Source organism: Festucalex cinctus, chromosome 10 (assembly GCF_051991245.1).
Source record: "Festucalex cinctus isolate MCC-2025b chromosome 10, RoL_Fcin_1.0, whole genome shotgun sequence".
NCBI lineage: Eukaryota > Metazoa > Chordata > Actinopteri > Syngnathiformes > Syngnathidae > Festucalex > Festucalex cinctus.
Genome location: NC_135420.1, coordinates 10,952,354 through 10,970,969, shown reverse-complemented (window position 1 = coordinate 10,970,969; position 18,616 = coordinate 10,952,354). Strand labels below are relative to the sequence as shown.

Here is an 18,616-nt window from a genome sequence, read left to right as displayed (position 1 = left end):
TGAATTGCCTAGTACCTGACGATTCGATTCGTATCACGATTCACAGGTCACGATTCGATTCGATACCGATTAATCCCGATACGAATTTATAAGTCGATTGTTGCGATTTTTTTCATTCAAATTTAGAAAATACTAATCAGTAAGCTTGTAGGGTGTAAGATTTATATGAAAATGTATTATTTATTTATCTGAAATTTCAGTCTTATAGAGGTTGTAATCTGTTTCATGTTTGAACAGCATTAAAATAAAATATTAAGGCTATATATATATATATATATATATATATATATATATATATATATATATATATATATATATATATATATATATATGTGTGTGTGTATATGTACAGTATTGCTGTCTGTTGATTGGTTGAAGGAGAATTGTCACTTTTGGGTGAAGGCAACGCTTACACTGAGTAATCGAGACATAGAGTTTATTTGAATAGAGCAGCAGAGACCACTGTTTGAGTACAAAGGTTAACTGTACTCCCCACAGGGGCTGAAGAAGTAAGGAAAAGGGGAAATAAAACAATGGAATCTTTGAGCTATAAATAGATGAATTTTAAAAGAAAATCCATATTTCACCAGTTAAGTATATCAAACTTCCCTTCTAGGTGTGGCGACCCTCTGTCTGGTGCCCCTACCCTGACCCAAGCACGCCACAGGGCCCACCTGCAACAGTGTGTCGCAGCTCTGGATCAGTACCAGCGATACCGTGACCTCGACCTCGCTCTGGCAGCGGAGGGCATTCGCTTGGCTCTCACCAGCCTGGGCCGGATCACCGGAAAGGTCGGACCAGAGGAGATCCTGGATATTATTTTCAAAGACTTCTGCATTGGCAAATAGGTGGGTGGCCCATCTAAATGATAATACTGTAATGATAACAATAAACTGCATAGAGTGCTGAGCTGCTCTTGCATGACCCCCACAGAACTAGCAATGGAAAATATTGCAAATAATACAACCTTGGGACCATGCCAAGCATTGTGTCATCAAAAGAACACATCACGCTCTTGGCTCAAGTTGGTTCCCCAGATGACCCCCCCCCCCCCCCCTTTTTTTTTTTTTTTTTTTTTTTTTTAATCTGAGTGGAAAGTAAATATTTGACATGATGTTTAAGTGTTGAGTCCATGTTTAAAAAAATTTTTTAGAGCCTTTGATAAGTGTATGTTGCACCCCTGGGTCCAACCAAGCCACATTTAGTGCTGCATAATAAAATGGCAGCACATGACCACTTCAAGGTCATACCTCCCAGTACGGATGTTTGTATGTACAGTCTGACCTGGAACAGAATTTATGATTTCAGCTGCATCCACATATTCTTCTGTTATTGTTGTGCCGTGTAAAATCTGGCATTTGATTCGACAAACATTTGGGGTGTGGTGGTTTTAAAAAAAATCTCAAAACAATTATAATTTGACGATTTTTATTATTCACAGGCTGGCCCAGTCCATGTCCACAGTATGCCTTTATTTAATTCCATCCACCATCCATTTTCTTGACCGCTTATTCTACACAAGGATCGCGGGGGGTGCTGTAGCCTATCTCAGCTGGCTTTGGGCAGTAGGCGGGGGACACCCTGGACTGGTTGCCAGCCAATCGCAGGGCACACAGAGACAAACAACCATCCACACTCACAAGCACACCTAGGGACAATTTGGAGCGCCCAATTAACCTGCCATGCATGTCTTAGGAATGTGGGTGGAGACCGGAGTACCCGGAGAAGACCCACGCAGGCATGGGGAGAACATGCAAACTCCACCCAGGAAGGCCAGAGCCTGAACTCGAACCCGAGTCCTCAGAACTGGGAGGCGGACGTGCTAACCAGTCAGCCACCGTGCCTCCCCTTTATTTAATTATGTATTATTATTATTATTTTTATTTTAAGACGGGTTTCGGGGCACATGGGCCTCCGGTGTGCCCCGTGGTTCTCTCTCCCCTCCCTCTTACTCCCCCTTGTCACCTCTCCCTCCTCACCTTCCCCCGCCCGTCCTCCTCCGCCTCCCGGTCCCTTTTCCCTCGTCGCCCTCCGTCCTATCACCCTCCCCCTCCTGCCCTGCCACCGCCCTTTACCCTTCTTGTTGTCTCTTCCCATCGCCCCCCACCCCTGTCCGCCTCCCTCATTTTGCAATCATTTTCACGTGCGTACTATATGTCTAAGTAATCATCTGAAAATACATTTTAAAAATAATGATTGCACCAATAATTTGTATTATATGGCCATTAAATGAATGGATGACGTCATTATTGTCCTCCCCGCTCACTACAGCTTAATGGCGCTAAATGCGGAAAACACTTTTTTTAAATTTCATTGATTTTTTTTTTTTTCCTTCTAGCTTTTGGATAACCACGCAATGCAACACCAGGAGCTGGATTGCTTTGTTTGTCTGCAGAGGAAAACACTTTTGGACCGCCTCGCTTTCTGATAATTTCATCTTTCTCGCAACTGTTGATGCAAACCCATTGCCATGTGTGGTAAATCAGGCAGAAATTTGCTCCCAATTGTCAAACTTTGTGGGTGTGTTTGCGCTGGTATATCATTAAAATAATATCCTTAGTGAGTAGGACGTGAACAAGGGCATAAGCTGCTGTGGAGATGTGGAGCAAGTTTTAGCACATTCTTAGTGGATTTGGCCCTGAGTTTTCAAACACTCTAATTGAAGCAGAGCCTGCTTGGAGGGCATTTCCAGACGCACCCCTAAATACACTCGTGTCTCTGTGTCTCCATGTTCTAAGATAGCTATTGTGAAACCCAGCACACCAATTAAGCCTTACAAATACAGTGAGGTAGTGTGGTTTAAAACAACTTGCATTGCTTGGAATAAGCCTTTGTACCATCTCCAAATTGAAGTTTACTTCAATTTGATGACGGAGGATGTCAGAGCGCGAACCAGAGAGATGTCAGCGAAGATCCAGATTTTATTGGATCATACGGTCAATGCAGAGAATGCTATACTGATTGATGCATCAATACAAAAACATTGTTTGGTGAGGTAATATGTGGTGGTGTCTACCTTTCTGGAAAGATGAGGCTTGTCATTGGAGGAAAGTTCAATGCAGAGACGTAGATGAGATTCTGCAAACAGGCAATGCCATTTCTCCACGGTCCTCCAAGATGAAAACAAGCCTCCACAGAGCGGAGTTTATCAGAGACTACCTCCAGAATTTGGGAGTGGAGAGGACGGAATGTCCTGAACTCAACCCCATTGAATACTTGTGCAATCATCGTGGCTGTGCTTTTCTCAACACGACGATGTTGGCTGACATGCAGCAAAAGCTTATTGGAAATTCTGTCATGGTCCAAATACTTGTTATAGGTCAGGTGTACCCGATTTCTCAGATGCTCAATTAATGACGGGTCTATTGTCTACGCACAGTCAAGATACAGTGTAATGGATGTGCTGTGATTTGTTCCACAATGATCAATATGTGAACGCTTCAGTGGCACACACAGAGTAAATGTGCCCAAAACTATGCAGACAGTGAGTGACCCGGGTCCCTTCCAGGCTGTGAGACAGGAACATTGTTGAGGTGACGAAGCAGTGGCTTTTGTTCCCCTGTCAATCTGGCCTTGATCAAATATTTATGTTTCTTTGTTGAACTCGTCACCCTTCTTCCCCATTCGGTGGTCGCTGACGACATTTGCTCGCCTTTCACGGTAACAGAAGTGCCTGTCTCTGCGTCTTTTTGTCTTTCTCTTGCGTGTCTCTGTACTCAGACTTTTCCTCTTCCCGTTCTCCTCTGTCAGCCTTTTCTTGTTCTTCTTGATTAATTACGACACTAGAAGGGAAGAAGGGGGCATGTTTAGCTAAATGTGGGACTTGCTGCCCAACACATCAAAAGATGTACATTTTCAAATGGGGCCTTTGTGGCATCGTTTTACGTGATGGGGAAATGGCGCAACTTTGCAGTATCTAAATATAGAATGGACAGATGAACAAACCTTTTTGTGTCACATATTCAGACAGTACATCCTGTCACAAATAAGTTGGAACATGGACCCACTTAAAACACACGCACACACTATCCCATTTGCCTTTAGTTGTTCATTTAATCATTTAATTTTGAACAAGACATGAGACAACTTTATGTATGAATGTTTATCTTCTTGTATGCCAATATCCACTGGAACTTGTAATCATGCTTATCATCTAGCAGTTACTTGTGCTGTGTGTGTGTTGCTATTCACTGAAAACTGTTAAACAAAGGATTTCCTGTGGACAAACGCTAGTCACCTGTAACCCTACATCATCAGTGCAGTGTCTCTTGTTAAAAATAAATTAAAAAAACTAAATAAATAAATACATAAATACAAAATATATATATAGTTAATATATGTCATAAAATACAGTATACAAACTTAAAGGGACACTTTACTTATTGATCCATTTTTTGCAGCAAAAAGTTGCTACTTTTTCAATAATTAATTTGGTGACGTGATTATTTTTTTATGTACATTTAATAACTTTTAAACCATTGTTAAAATGAATCGAACGCCGGCATGTTTGTTACACGTGACTAAATAACCCGGATGTTTACGTCACTAGTGTGTAAACGCTACACTATGGAAGCACTATGCAACGCAGCCGTGCATCTAGCGTCAAACCCGGAAGGATTAAACCTTATCGCTTCGAGCCAACACGACAAAATAACACTACCGAAGGAAAGTCTGCCTTGGATGTCAAAGGGTTTTTCCTTGCCGACGCCTTGCAAAATTTTGCAATACAGTAAGGCATAACTGACGTTTGTGTCTTCCTCGTTGTTATGTCTGCGTGAACTACTGTTCCCCAAGCGAGTATACACACTAGTGACGTCACCACTTGGGGGCGTTGCAACACGGAAGTACTTCTATGTTGAAAAAAGTTAAATAAATCAATATAGGAGTGTATTCTTCAGCTCTTATGCATGTTTCGTAGCTATACTAACTATTTACTGCCAATCAAGCCATACATGTAAAATTAAAGGAGCCTTCCTTTAATGTGATTTTATAATATTCTGATAAGCCAATTTTCTAAAAATCTGAATTTTCATTAATTACTGTATTCAGGGCTAGCCATTTTGGTGCCCTAAGCATAAATGTTTTGTGGGCGAGCATCATCTCATTGTTTTTTCTTTTCCGCCCCCAATTCTTGATGCCTTTTTGATGACATGTCCAGATATCCAAGAATAAACTTCTGCCAAATTTGCGATTGAAGCATAAAGTATACCCCACCCCCCTCCCCCTTTCCCTAGTAGTTTGTTTCGTTGGAGCAAAAGTGCACCTCGCTACCCTCCCCCTTTCCCTATTAGGAACAAACTACTAGGGGAGGGGGGGCACCAACGTAGACCAGCGATACCGCTCGTCGAGTAAATAATGCTACGTTATTTTTTGTATTTATTAACATGCTTTACAAGCTTTTATTTTAAATATTAGACACTGATATTATAATTACTAATATGATTATTTTTACGGGGTTGATTTGTTTTTTGGTAACCCCCTTAGGCAGTTGGTGCCCTACGCGCAGTGCGTGGTAAGCGTATGCGGAGCGCCGTGTCTGACTGTATTAAATTCTTACATAAATTTGACATCAAGGCATGTAGATCAAACAGTCCTTTATTACATCAACTGCATTCATTGTACAAAGAATAAACTTTTTTTTTCAAAAACAACACTAACAAAGACAGAGTTGACAGAGAACTGACAAATTTGAGACAAAAAACGATTTGACTAAAAAACTCAAGGTCTGACAAAAAACTCAACGTCTGCATTAAACATGTTTTTAACCGACGTAGGTGGCAATAGATGAACTATGGTGAGATAACTACTCAGTCTTATACTGAACATTAATCTGAAAATAAACATAATGTAAATTTAATCATTTTTAACGACTGGAAAGTAAATAAATAATGTAGAAATAAGGGATCTTATTTTCTTGCCATTCTTCATCACTCGCTCCTCTTCAACTTATAAGCTATCCTTACTTCCTTCCCATTCTCTTCTGTTCCTCTCCCCTCTTTCCTCTCCCCTCCTTCACTCCTTCACTCCATTAATAATCTTCCTCATCCTCAATCTGCGACCATTGTGCTGACACTCTATTAAATCCATCACATCAGAGGCTACACTGTAAATTCTTTCGTTCTTGACTTCCCAGTAGTTTTACGATTATGTCATCTTTTGGGCAGAAACAAACATCCCTTCAGTCAAGCTTGGTTCAAACGTTGTTGGACCACGGGGATATCGAAACTCTAATATATTGGTGCTCAATAACAGTAACAGCTGTGGTCTTGGCTAGCCATCAGTAGTTATCATACAGTACTGCTTGTCAGTCTCCATTATTAAGGCTGCCAACTGGTTACTTTCATAATTTGATAGGAGACTTTTCCACTCATTAGCCAAGTAATGTAAGGCATACTTGTACTTGTGTGTGCGTTATACTATCATCAAGTGTTCCCCTGTGTCACATAATTGAATGTATTGTTAACATTAACAGGATAATGGTTATTATTTATCTATAAAAGTCTTTGTGTGCAGCTAATCAGCTTTGTGTCCAAAACGCGGCATGTTTATAAAAGGAAAGGGAAGCAATAAAGCCTGAGCTCTTATAATAGCCGGTGTGTGAAATACACACTAATGGGCAAAATCTTTTGTCCGAGTTTTTAATTACGAAATTCATCAGTCTGTCATGTTACTTTTGTCTAAATGCAACAAATGAAATTCACAGATGATTTGTGACCCTTTGTACATGCAGTAGCTTTCTTGGCTCCCATTAAGGCCGCAGGAAACATAAACGTCACTATCTCAAGAGCTCTTCATGTTAATAGCACCTTTGCGGTTTTATAGCCAAAAATACAAAACAATGGCATTTTGATGGTTCATTTCATTTATTAAACTGAAAGAGAAACGTGTTAAAACAAAGTGAGTATCACCCACAATTAATATTTACACCAGTGTCATGATCATGTTTTTCATGAACCTGACTGCAGGGATACAAACAAATTTATTGATTACAAGTCAATCTTTCGAAGTGAGAACCAATCACGAGTGCATGTGACATCAGTATATTTACAGATTGTTCTTAGTCTTGTTTGTGATGTCTCGATATATCTCACGATGTTATCAGTTTTTACACCAATGCTGCATCCTCCAGTCCACACATTTTGAATCATCTCACCTGGAAGAGAAAGCAAAAGTGCAACTAAATATCAACTAGACTGCAAAGAGCTGACTGGATTGGTGTGATTACAGTTCAAGAAAATACATATAAGCAATGTATTTTCTCCGCCTAGTCATCAGTTGCTGCGTGATATGCAAATATGTGAAGCTGTGCACTTTGAGTAAAAGTTACCGTTGAGGTTTTGCTGTGGCTTTGTACTGCAATAGGCCAGTTGGCTGCAGTTTGTCTGTTCAGCTGTGGGGCCGACAGCACGCCCGCACTCTTTGGCAGACCCACCTGCAGAACATATCTTGATTACATTTTATTTAAATGCGGGTGCAGTTGACTGTGATTGCACACACACACCCACACAAACACACAAAGTTGGCAAGTTCAACACCAGAGCTTGAAAGGTGACACAATTCAAGAGCTGTTATCTCGGCCGCCCATCCTTCCTGCTGCTGCTGGTTTCTGATTGCTCTCAAATGCTGAGTCCGCACACGTCCACCTCACCTCTGCACCATGATCCATTTAATCACAGACCATCTGTGGACCTCACACTATGTCATGTGCGAGTATTGTACCTTGCAATTGGGCAATGCCCTCAGGGCCTGCAACTCGTTTTCCCTCAGAGCCAAAGTGTCGGCTTGCAATTGTTTCTGCTGTCTTAGCCGGTTCTGCTCAATCAGCACTTTCTCCATCTGAATGGAACATGCATTAGTTAAAAAAGAAGAGCAGGAAGGGATGGCGGTGGAGGCGAGCTTTGAACCTTCTCGTCATGAGTCTTCTGCTTGAGTTGCAGCTGCCTGTTGGTTTCGGCGATTGTCTCGTTGAGAGTGCGTTCGCACCTCTGCAGGTCAGCGCTCAAGTGCGAGTTTTGCACCTCCAGTCGGCTCGACATGGCTTGAATCTGAGCCACCTTGAGGAGGAAGACAGATGTGGTGATGTTCTTTGATTTAATTGGATGGTACTCTCTCAACTTTGTGGGGAAGAAAATTGTTGGTTTCCCCTTTCTGTACCAATCTTTTGTCTCGAAGTGGCCTTTACTTTTCCTATTAACTAAGTGAAAGTTGACAATTAGGCACTGTCAGTTACAGTGTGCAATTTCCTTGACATTGCACACATGGTAACACAGTGAATTCCATTACATTTTTATAGTTGAGTTTTGTAATATCACTGTAAAGATTATGGCGAGATTATAGCAATTGTGTGTCAGTGTCATAGTAGTTCCATTGTGTGTATTTGACAATGGTCGATCGTACATTTTCCAACCTTTATTAAGGCGAGGCAGGTATTTTACATGAGTAAAATAACGTGCCACTTCATCAAACAAAAATGCCACAAAAAGTGAATTCACAATTTAATTGCACCTTCTGCCATCCAGTGGAAGAGCAATGAATTAGTATGAATGTCACTACACGACAATGATCGATGACAAAGATAGATGACTTCATTTGCCGTACCTCCTAAATAGTAGGGATGGAACGATAACGGCAATATCGTGATGTCGCGATATTAAAACTGCCACAATATATCGTCATTGTCATGTCACGATATTAAGAGCAGCACATCTGTTTAATAAGTCAGGTTGATTTCCATTTGTGAAGTTCTAGCACCCTCTGGTGGCTAGTTTTTATACTGAAGTTTAATTTTCACAAGGCATGTTTTGGCCCTTCTATGTTTAAAATCCACACTAATGGTCAGATGAAGGTTCACGTAAATATGCTTGTGAACCGAGTCAATATGTGGAAGAATTCAATGTGTGCTTGCGTTAACAAGTGCCGCAATATTAAGTCTTATTAGATATTGTATGTAGTTTATATGCTTTGTTACGAAGAAAAGCACAATATTTTTGTTATAATATTTTTATTTTTGTTTTGTTTTTTTGTTTTTTTTGTGTGAGCTCTTTTTTTTTTTTACACAATATCTTGACCTTTTTTGTATCGCCAACATCCCCACAATATCGTGATAATTATTGTATCATGACCATATTGTGATAATATATCATGATGTTTGCATATTGTTACATCCCAATTAAATAGCCACTTTTCAGTGAATGCCATGTTTTTTCAACCATTAACATTGCAGCATCAAAGAAAACAAGCCGTTTTCAACACTTTTGGTCGGTCAATAATTTATAAAAATAACACCCACATTTGTGGACTGACTAAAAGTTTAGATTTTTGAAAAAATATGAAATTTATCAAATTGTGACTTGTGAGGTTTCGGCCCGATATCTGCGAATTGTAAAACAAATAGCAATTTTCAGATAGTGAAATTGGTTGGCTAACATTCCATTGATGTGCAAAGATAGAGTGGTTCGGAATCACTGATGTAATCTATTACATCTTGTCTTGTGCAATGTTGAGTGGATTTATTTACTACTGATAAGAACTAATTTAGCAATATTTCTTCTGCTTATCTCACTAAGAGGAAAAAAGGCAATCAGATTATGAGATTTTCCCTGGAAAATTAATACTTTCAAAAAGTGATGATGCATTCAAGCGCAAAAACAATGAAGCAACATTTTAACACCTCATTTAGCAGCGTATCCCCTTTAGATTTGCTGAGTTATCTGGAGAGGATATATGTCATTGTTCTCCATAACTTGCTGCTGTGTCAGTGGAGTCATAGGTCGTCTTAAGTTCACTTCAGTGGCCAGCTGTGTCCTTAACTCAGTTGATTAGTAGTTTTCCAGAGAAAAGGCATCATAAATTGTTCTCAGTCTGAGTCAACTTAACAAGATTCAAAGTCAAATGAGTCATATATGTCAAGTCACGCAGGAGTGTCAATGAAATATTCCATGATTATTAGGATTGTTTTGAATAGGAAAAAAAAAATGCACATACCTTGTTGCCCACGTTGTCCAAATACAGCTGGAACTTGGTCTCCACGTCTCTGGACAGGTTGGTGCAGCTGTTTCTTATCTTTTCCATTTGCTCCTGCTGGCTCTCACAGGTGAGGTGAAAGGTCAGTTGGTGGGGGAAAAGGTTGTTGATTTTGTTCAAAAAATCCCTGGTCACCGATTGGATGCCATCCAGAGAATGAGCAAAGTCTTCTTTACATTTCCTGGTGAAACATAATGTTTAAACTCAAATTTGACTGTATTTGAGCCCGCAATAATTTAGTTTTAAGTAAAAAACAAAAACAAAAAAAACATGGCTATATACCTGGTGTATGCGTTGAGCTGCTCCGTCAGCATGGTGTTTTCTCTGCGAAGGGCGATGACGTCCTGGTGGTGGACGTCTCTGTCCTTGAGGGCGTTGTCCCTCTCCTGATTCAGGTAGTGGACCGTGTGGCTGAAGTTGGCTTCGATGAGTTCAATCATGGCTTTCTGCTGCGCATTGAGGCTCTGTAAAGTTTTCAGCTCATCTGGAGGAATTACACAAGTGTTTTAAAATATCATCTCGTGTAGTTTTTTTGCGTCTCAATCTTCTGACTCTTTATTACATTTTCCTCCAAGATCATTTTATGGGATAATTATTACATAATTGCAGATTTAATTACCAAAAATATATATAATTACATTCAATTTTCTTTATTTCAGTACTTCAATACAGCAATGAAACTCCTACTTAATTTTATAACTTTTCATTTTAAAATAAAATGTTTGCATTTCTTATTTATATTTGCGTACAAGAGTAATATAGGTTAGAGGCTAATTTGAACTTGGAAAATCATGTGTTTGGCTTTCAATAGCTGAGACGAAGAATTCCACCAAGGTTTAAACATTTTCCTAATAGTGAATCATTCATGATAATTGAATCATAAAAAAATAATTTTATCATTAAATGAATAACTCTAAATAATATAATAAATAAATACATGATTTTCTTAATAGTGAATAATTCATGATAATTGAATCATAAAAAAATTATTTTATCATTAAATGAATAACTCTAAATAATAAATAATATAATAAATAAATACATAATTAGTAAACAATGAATATGTGATATGAATAAAAGTAATTAAAAATCTTTTTATTTTTTATGGATATAAATCATGAATAAATAAATAAATAAATAATAAATGACATAATTTTTCTTGCACTCAAATTTCTAAAGCATTACACGGAAGGATAGCTGTGAATAAATACTGTACATACTACTAGTGGTGACCATGACAGGTTGCTGTATGGGGGGAGTTGGGCATCGCATCACCATGCTTCGCGTTGCCGCAATTTGCCTCTCACAGTTGGCCTGCATGAAGAAGGTTTTCGTAAGATTAAAAAAAGAAACTATCATCCATAATGAACCATGAACATCCTTCTTAAATATATCCACTTACTAATTTGGTCATGAGGTCAAGCTTTGTGGCATTTGCGAGGGTGTTGAGCTGTTCGAGCCGTTTGACAAGAACATCTTTTTCAGCCACGCACGCTCCAAGTTGAGCTCGCAGCTCGCCTTTCTCCTTCCTCAGCTGTATGTTGTTCTCACTTAGCCTGTTGAAGCCCAGCTCCAGCTCCTGCACAAGAGTAGAGCACTTGTCATCCTCTCAGGACAAAAAAAAAATGTGTCGATTGGATGTGAGCGAAAGGCTAGCCTGCATCCTTGGAAATAATCATCTCAAATCCCTCACCTTGACTCTCTTCTCCTCGGCCGACTTCTCTGGCTGCCCGTAGATGAGGAAGAGCACCAGGCTGACGATGATGAGGGACTGGATGAGTGAGGAGAAGAAGAAGACGATCCTCAAGTAGTAGCCGCAGCTCTTGCCTTTGGACTTGTGCAAAGGCTCCCTCGCCTCCAGGCCAAACTTGGCCGCGGAATAGCTGGAGCTGTACATGTTTAGAGGTGAAATGGTGGCAACTGGTTTGGGAGATCTGAACAGGAATTGCCTGTGGGAACCTCAAATCCACAAGGTTCTCTCTTGAAGTGCAGAAACCTGAAGCGGCAAACTCGTCTGTCTAGTGAGGTTGTGACACCGTCACGTGCAACGTGCACATATGGACGTATGTAAACAAAAATCCCGAGGAGAGAAGTGGGGCCATGTTTATAAATGCTGTTGGGGGCACACTTCCAGTCCATCCTGGCCCAGCCCTCACATCGCATACCTCCCCCTCTTTGTCCGCCACCCCCTCATCGACCTCCGCCACTGTTACAGCTTGCATGAGTAACATGTACTTGGAGTCATTATTACTAAAATAGGTTGTTGTTCATGGGAAATTCCACTGGCATACAACATATAGTACTAGATGCCCTTTGTTATTAGATAGAAAAAAAAAAACTCAGAGCTATAAAACTGCAGCATTCTTCAGCAATTTACACATCCCATGGTGAAAATGTGCACTTGGTTTCCGTACTTGATCATTATTTCAGTTTTGTTAGTTTGCTCAAAATACTGCAACAAGTTAGATTCATACTGTAAAAATCTTGTACTTTCTTGTTGGTTATGATATTGTAAATTCCAAATCTCATAATGTTAACAAAGTGCAGGTACTAGTGTACTAAGGTAGAGGCAACTAAAGTGAAGTTTTAAGCACACCTTTTCATGCATTAAAGCTTTTACTTATTTTGATTTTATCCAACCTGTTTTTACAGATTCTTTTTTTATATAGCAGTAGAACACAATATTCTGTGGGCCTTGCAAGATCAGTCAAAGTCCATTAAAACGGCTGATGTTGAAGGATTGCCCCATTGAAAGTGGCTGGGATTAAAAGAGTGTAAATTCATATTCCACAAACCCAATATTAATCAGAATACTAATCGGGTCACATAGAACATAATGTAAAGAACATTTTTGACTTGATTTACCCTTTATTAAAATTGAGTTTGCAAGATGTTATTGCATACTTTTTTTTTTAATCAACAATAACAACTGTATCTATAATAATCCATTTTGTATGCAGTTCATGTTCTAGATTCGTATTTGGGACTCTGTCGGTATCCAGCCACTGAGTATCTTGTTTTGAATTTTTTTTTTTTTTTTTTTTTTTTTATAAAACAATTATAATTCATAGCACGTGGTTAGGTCATTTTCTTGCCATAGTACTGCCTAAAAAGTACTGTTTCAGCTTTTGACTTGAGATGAATTTCAAGGACAGTTATTTGAAAATGCATTAGATCAGTTATTTTCCACAAACCCCCAACATATACAAAATGAATAAAGGCTTGCAGTGAAATATTTCAATTTCTGGTAATGATGTGTTGCAACCTACAGTAGATGCTTCTGCCACCCCACATTCCCCAGACTGTAGATGAACAAAATAAGAAAAACAGCATATCCTGTCCCAAGCAAGCACGGAAAGGAGTCGTGGCAGCGGAGGAGTGAAGGAATGAAAACAATGGGGAGCTGTCATTCTTCAGGGATGAGCGGATAACAAATTCTCCCTGCAGTACAGAGTCGGCGGGCCCTCCCGCACGCTCTTATCTGCAGTGATGACGTGAGGCCAGCCGACACTGCGGGGCTGGAAAAAGGGGAAAGGTCTCCTGGCCCCCGAGCTTTCCTGCTCCCCTTTGTCTCACTAACAACATTCCGGTCGGGGAAAACCTCATTTATGAAGGCCTGTGAGTGACAGAAAGGGCATAACTATCTGAAATGGAGACCGATGTTGGATTAAAAACAGGAAACCTTATGTTGGAGGGATAAGACAAAATGCCTGCTTTTGATAAGTAACAGGAGACGGGAGATGCTTTCCGTCTTTTATGGCCAAAGTAATAGTCACACCACAGGTGAATAAAATATCTCATTTATGAACAGGGCTTTAGCCAATGTGGCATCCTCGGCGAGATTCTATGTGGCACCCACCTTCATTTTTCCTCCTCTTTTAATCTCCCCTGCGCACTGGATAGTTTTGGTCATTTTGACATGCTCACAAAGGTCTCTGGGGTCACGTCAATAGGTTTGCTCCCCACCCACATGTAGAGAGCAGTAAACCAATCAGCCAGAAGCAAGAGTATTTGGTATTATCATTTGGAGTACAGTAATTGGGCAGTGCTTCAAATTTTAATCTGTGTTTGCTGCTTCATGCTCACTGTTTTCAATATGTGCTTCTCCACTTGAAAGAGATTCATTCATCCACAGAAGATTTTATCTGGATTTTATTCAATGATCAAGTAATGTTTTTCTTTTGTCTATTTTTATTTTATCATTCAGTAGTTTGACATTCCTTACATTCAGTGGTAGTATGTTGCATTATTGGTATTTGCATTAGATTTGGGACTTTGAGAAAGATCTACAAAAATCAAAGAAAATGTGTTATAGTAAATACATGTAAGTAGTTACAGAAATATAATACACAGATTTTTATTTCTTTAACAGCCTTAGCTTTACTTGTTTTACTTTTCTCCAAAACAAATGAGGCTGTTTAAACTTTTTAGTTTCACACTAAAGCTGAATCTAAAGTTGTTTTTTTGTTTTGTTTGTTTTTTAAATGAATCCACCCCCTGTTTGCGTATTTGATTGTTTATATTAATTTCAATTCACTCTTCTTTCCATGATCTGACTTGAAATTAAGAGTGACCCATAACCGTAATAGTAATAATTGGTTTGAAGGGCTCTGGACGAGCGGTAACGTTGCTTGCCTGCGCTGCAGGCGGCATGGGTTTGCTTCCCCACCCGGGAGACCATGTTCGTATGTGTGCATGTTTGTGTGAGTAAGTGTACTTAAAAAATAATAATAATACAAATAATTGGTTTGAATATACTAGGTGAATTTTGACTCGAGATTTGGCGCGTGCATGGCAATCTTCGCATCTATCAATCTACCCTAAAATGGCACAGCCCTATTCATGAAGATAAACATTCTGTCCAAAGACTGAGTGATATACACTCTGAACCATGAAATCAGAAGATCAAACAAAAATGTTAAATATTTCTAAACAACCATGTAGCGTCCTTACATAATGTTCATTTTAAAGTACCTGTCCTACTCAGTACCTTGCCTCATTTCCAGGAGAAATGCTGCCATCTTCTGACAACTACTGTAAATAGACAGCAATAAACTCACTTGAATAAACTTGAATTCAGAATTGGACTCACTCAACAGAATACACAGGACTCATTTGTCCCATTTCGTGTCCAGAAACATTATAAAACCGTCTTGCAAAGCACAATGGATGCACGGGGCGACAGTCAGATTTTGATGACACCCGAATTTAAAACATGACCCGAGTTGAAAACCACATTTTCAAATCTCAACCATTGTTTAAAACACTATTTTGAAACCCAAACTAGTTTAAACCCTACTTTGAAACCTTAACCTTTCTTTGAAACGCTAACTAGTTTAAAACCCTAATTTGAAACCCTGTGCACGTGTGATGGATGGAAGTTTGGCTGACCAGATGTATCGGGGCGCTGTGCTGCAGATGAATTCAATGTCAAAATTATATTTTTATAAAGTCTGGTTAGTTTATACTGCTATTGAATTGGAAAGGGAGTGGATTTCTTATTGATAACAGTAAGGCAAAGAATGAAACTCAATCTTCTTATTTTAGTCATATATATTCAAACAACAAACAACAAAACGACCACAACATGACTAAATAAAATTAAGACCACCACCACCAATTGTCCATTGTGTTCAAGTGCATGACTTCAATGTTAGAACTGTTACAAACTGAAACCTTGATTCTGATGCAATTACTATTACAGGTAATTGTGTATTCATTCAAATTAAGTAACTACAATCCAGCTGCTGGTCTACTCATTTACAGTGTGCGTTTCTTGCACCACAGAACGAGTCCAACTCTAGACGGTGGCCTCAACTTCCTGCGCTTCTTCTCCCTCCAGGAGGCTGTATGACGCGTGACTCTGAAAAGGCCTTTGCAGAGGGTGAGCGAGAAGTTTGGCCATGCAATTGTGCAACTCGATGGCGGGGCCGCTCAAGGAAACCTCGAAGCGATAGCACATGCCCTTTGAGTCCAGGTTGCAGAAAGACGAGTAGTTCTCCTGGAGATACAAAACATAAGGATGAGAAAACAGCAAAATGCGTAGGCCCTTTTCAACTTAGTGAGTCCCCACTCACCCGCCAACTTGTATCCTCGCCGTGATCTTCAGCGCCATTGTGGAGGTACACCACGTCGAAGAAAAAATACGGAGACTGTAACATTTTCTGAAGGACACAAACAAGCAAATGTTGCAGCTTTGTTCAAAGGCACCTGGAGAGTAGTTGGGAAGCAAACTGACATCTCTTCAAAATCTATTTGGGGGGTTATGCAGTCAGACTCAAACCAAACGCCCAAGTCATTACAAATGAGCTACTGCCACCCCATGGATGCTTGAAGTAAATCAATGAGATATCAGCGTCTCATTCCTACTTACACTGACTGCCTCAGACGGGTTGAGCTGCAGCTGTCCAGTATGGCGCCCATAAATAAGTACGGTTCGCACCACGTAAGGAGGCGGCACAGTCTGAATATTTTCCATTGACGGCAGCTCAATCTTCTGACGACTGTTAATCAGACAAACCTATTTCAGTCAAACGATCTATACTGTGAATTATTTTGTGAAATGAAGCGGTGTGAAAATGCTTACATGACACTCAAAAGATCTTCAAGGTCTGCGGAGGAAAGTTAAGGCTCGAACTAAAAGGAATTATTGGATTGGTACCTGAATGGGCAGTAAATGGAAGGATACTAAAAGTCTCACACACGTTGGTCTCCAGGTCATATAGACAGCTGCACAGCTCTCTGGGGTCTGAAGTGAAGCCTGAGAGCTGAGACAAAGTGGAACATTTTGTAAAACGGGGGTCCTTGACCCTGCGGATCAGGGCGTAGATCATTTACCCTTTTACAACATTGACCAAGAAACATTATCTCTGTTGGTTAATCTTACTCTCAAAATTGTTATAGTTGTAGGGCATGCCATGTTATATGTCACATTAATAGTGGATTTTTTTTTCATGATTTATCTTGGTCTGTTGGCCTTTTAAAGCAACTGTAAATGGAGCTTGAATATTCCCGTTGAGTCCAAGTTTAATTTTTGATGAATTTAAAAAAAACACACAAAAAACACATCTAAACCTGATTGTTACAACACGCCCTGCTACAAAAAAAAATAAAAATTGGAGCTACTTTCAAAAGTGTCCCTGACTCACCCACAGAGCGTCATCATTAACCACCACCAGAGCAAACTCGTGCCGTTTGTCAATCTTGTGCTTAGTTCTGACAAACATCTCGATCATCTTCTGGGAAATGTTCAGGGCGTTGGTTTTAGAGCTGGAGAAAAGGATACATGATTGGGTGGGGGGAGAATCATTATTACTTTCAATGGATTAGGAACATTTAGAAATGGAGCATACCCGTTAAAAGACTCCAGTTTTGGTAAACACATCTCTTCCGAAAGGTCCAGGCAGATGACCTACAACAACAACACATTCTATTAATCTTGTGATGATTATTTGAGTCTGTAAGAAAAACAATGTAAGTAGGAATGCAAAGGAAAACCCTAAATGTGATCCTACCACTTTCTCTGGACAGTTGACACGAGGAACTCGGATTTGGTACTCTGCCGGTGGTGGGACAGAGGCTGTCATTGCGGGTTGCTGTGGCGAGGGCTTGGGCCTCTCCTTGCACGCAGCAACTAAAGCATGTTGTAGGGCCGTGGAGGCAGTTGCTCCGGCAACGGGAGCAATGTTCTGAGCCACAGCCGCGGAGATGGTCCCGGTAGTGGAAGATGGTGGACTGTCACTGGCCGAGGCCTCGCCCTCTCCTTCGACACGGTTGCCCACGGCCGGCTGCGATAAAGTGGGATTACCGCCACCTCCAAGGCTACCTGTGCTGCTTCTACGGTCCTCCGCACCTTCGGGGTTGGAGCGAGTTCGCGGTCGCAGCTCCACCAGGCGCTCCTCGCCATCTGCAGGGCCAGGCTCGAGTGCCTCCATGGGTGCAAAGGCTGCTTAGTTTAGAATATCCATTCACACTGCTTTACATCAATGGATAAATTTGAGTTCAATAAAATTAACCTCAAGTTCCTGAAAAAAATAACACACAGGTACAGGGAGAAGTTAGAACATTCACAGACTTTTCAAAAACGAGATTTACTACTATCTACTAAAACTAACTATAAACACACTGATATTTGGTTCCCTGCTCAAACTAATGATAGTACGGTAACTAAAACTAAGCACACAAGCAGCATGATGAATTGTAACTGTATTGTTTTTGGTGTGCTGCAAGTCTGAAATACGCTTAAATAGCGTAAAACGCAGGTACATTAAGAACACACAATAAATAATATCTTAGGTAATTTGTAATTATGTATTGTTTGATGACAGCGCAGCTAGTAGCAAAAATAATCTGTTAGCATTAGCTAGCTTTAATTAGAATTTTAAAGAGTAACATGCTCCGTGCGAAAAGACGTACGATTCAAATAAAGGCTACACCTACCAATTTAATGGCTTTGCTAGTTATTGGCTGCAAATACCGTGAAACTCATTGAAAGTTGACCGATGTATCGCCTAGCAGCTAGCGTTTCTTTTAAACATCCGTAGGATTGTGTACAGGAAATGACAAAAATCGAACCGCTGGGCATTATGGGTAA

The 18,616-nt window shown here is 40.0% G+C and overlaps 3 protein-coding genes across 8 annotated transcripts in view; 1 reads left to right on the top strand and 2 right to left on the bottom strand.

Annotated features, from left to right (window-relative positions):
- The window catches only part of gtpbp3 (GTP binding protein 3, mitochondrial), a 43,083-nt gene extending 25,711 nt beyond the window's left edge, over window positions 1-17,372 (top strand). For 2 of the 6 annotated variants that reach the window (XM_077534964.1, XM_077534960.1), the window contains exons 11-12: window positions 617-848; window positions 15,811-17,372. In XM_077534964.1, coding sequence (XP_077391090.1) covers window positions 617-848 — 232 coding nt within the window. In that variant the 3' untranslated portion in view covers window positions 15,811-17,372. Of the gene's footprint in view, window positions 1-616; window positions 849-933; window positions 1,024-1,695; window positions 2,247-11,759; window positions 12,912-15,810 lie in introns of those variants that run through there. The other 4 variants (XM_077534961.1, XM_077534962.1, XM_077534963.1 and 1 more) reach the window with 4 other exon arrangements.
- Window positions 5,729-12,114, bottom strand: plvapb (plasmalemma vesicle associated protein b). The gene is made up of 9 exons (XM_077534969.1): window positions 11,717-12,114; window positions 11,426-11,602; window positions 11,244-11,337; window positions 10,306-10,507; window positions 9,985-10,204; window positions 7,905-8,054; window positions 7,720-7,836; window positions 7,328-7,432; window positions 5,729-7,153 (listed from the first exon to the last, which is right to left on the bottom strand). Exons 1-9 carry the CDS (start codon window positions 11,918-11,920, stop codon window positions 7,145-7,147), a joined length of 1,278 nt encoding a protein of 425 aa, XP_077391095.1. The 5' UTR covers window positions 11,921-12,114; the 3' UTR covers window positions 5,729-7,144.
- Window positions 15,651-18,608, bottom strand: babam1 (BRISC and BRCA1 A complex member 1). The gene is made up of 9 exons (XM_077534970.1): window positions 18,463-18,608; window positions 17,538-18,047; window positions 17,376-17,434; window positions 17,172-17,292; window positions 16,712-16,790; window positions 16,610-16,634; window positions 16,397-16,526; window positions 16,101-16,187; window positions 15,651-16,024 (listed from the first exon to the last, which is right to left on the bottom strand). The coding sequence occupies exons 2-9, from the start codon at window positions 17,955-17,957 to the stop codon at window positions 15,824-15,826; spliced, it is 1,122 nt and encodes a 373-aa protein (XP_077391096.1). The 5' UTR covers window positions 17,958-18,047; window positions 18,463-18,608; the 3' UTR covers window positions 15,651-15,823.
- Between the last annotated feature and the right edge of the window lie 8 nt (window positions 18,609-18,616).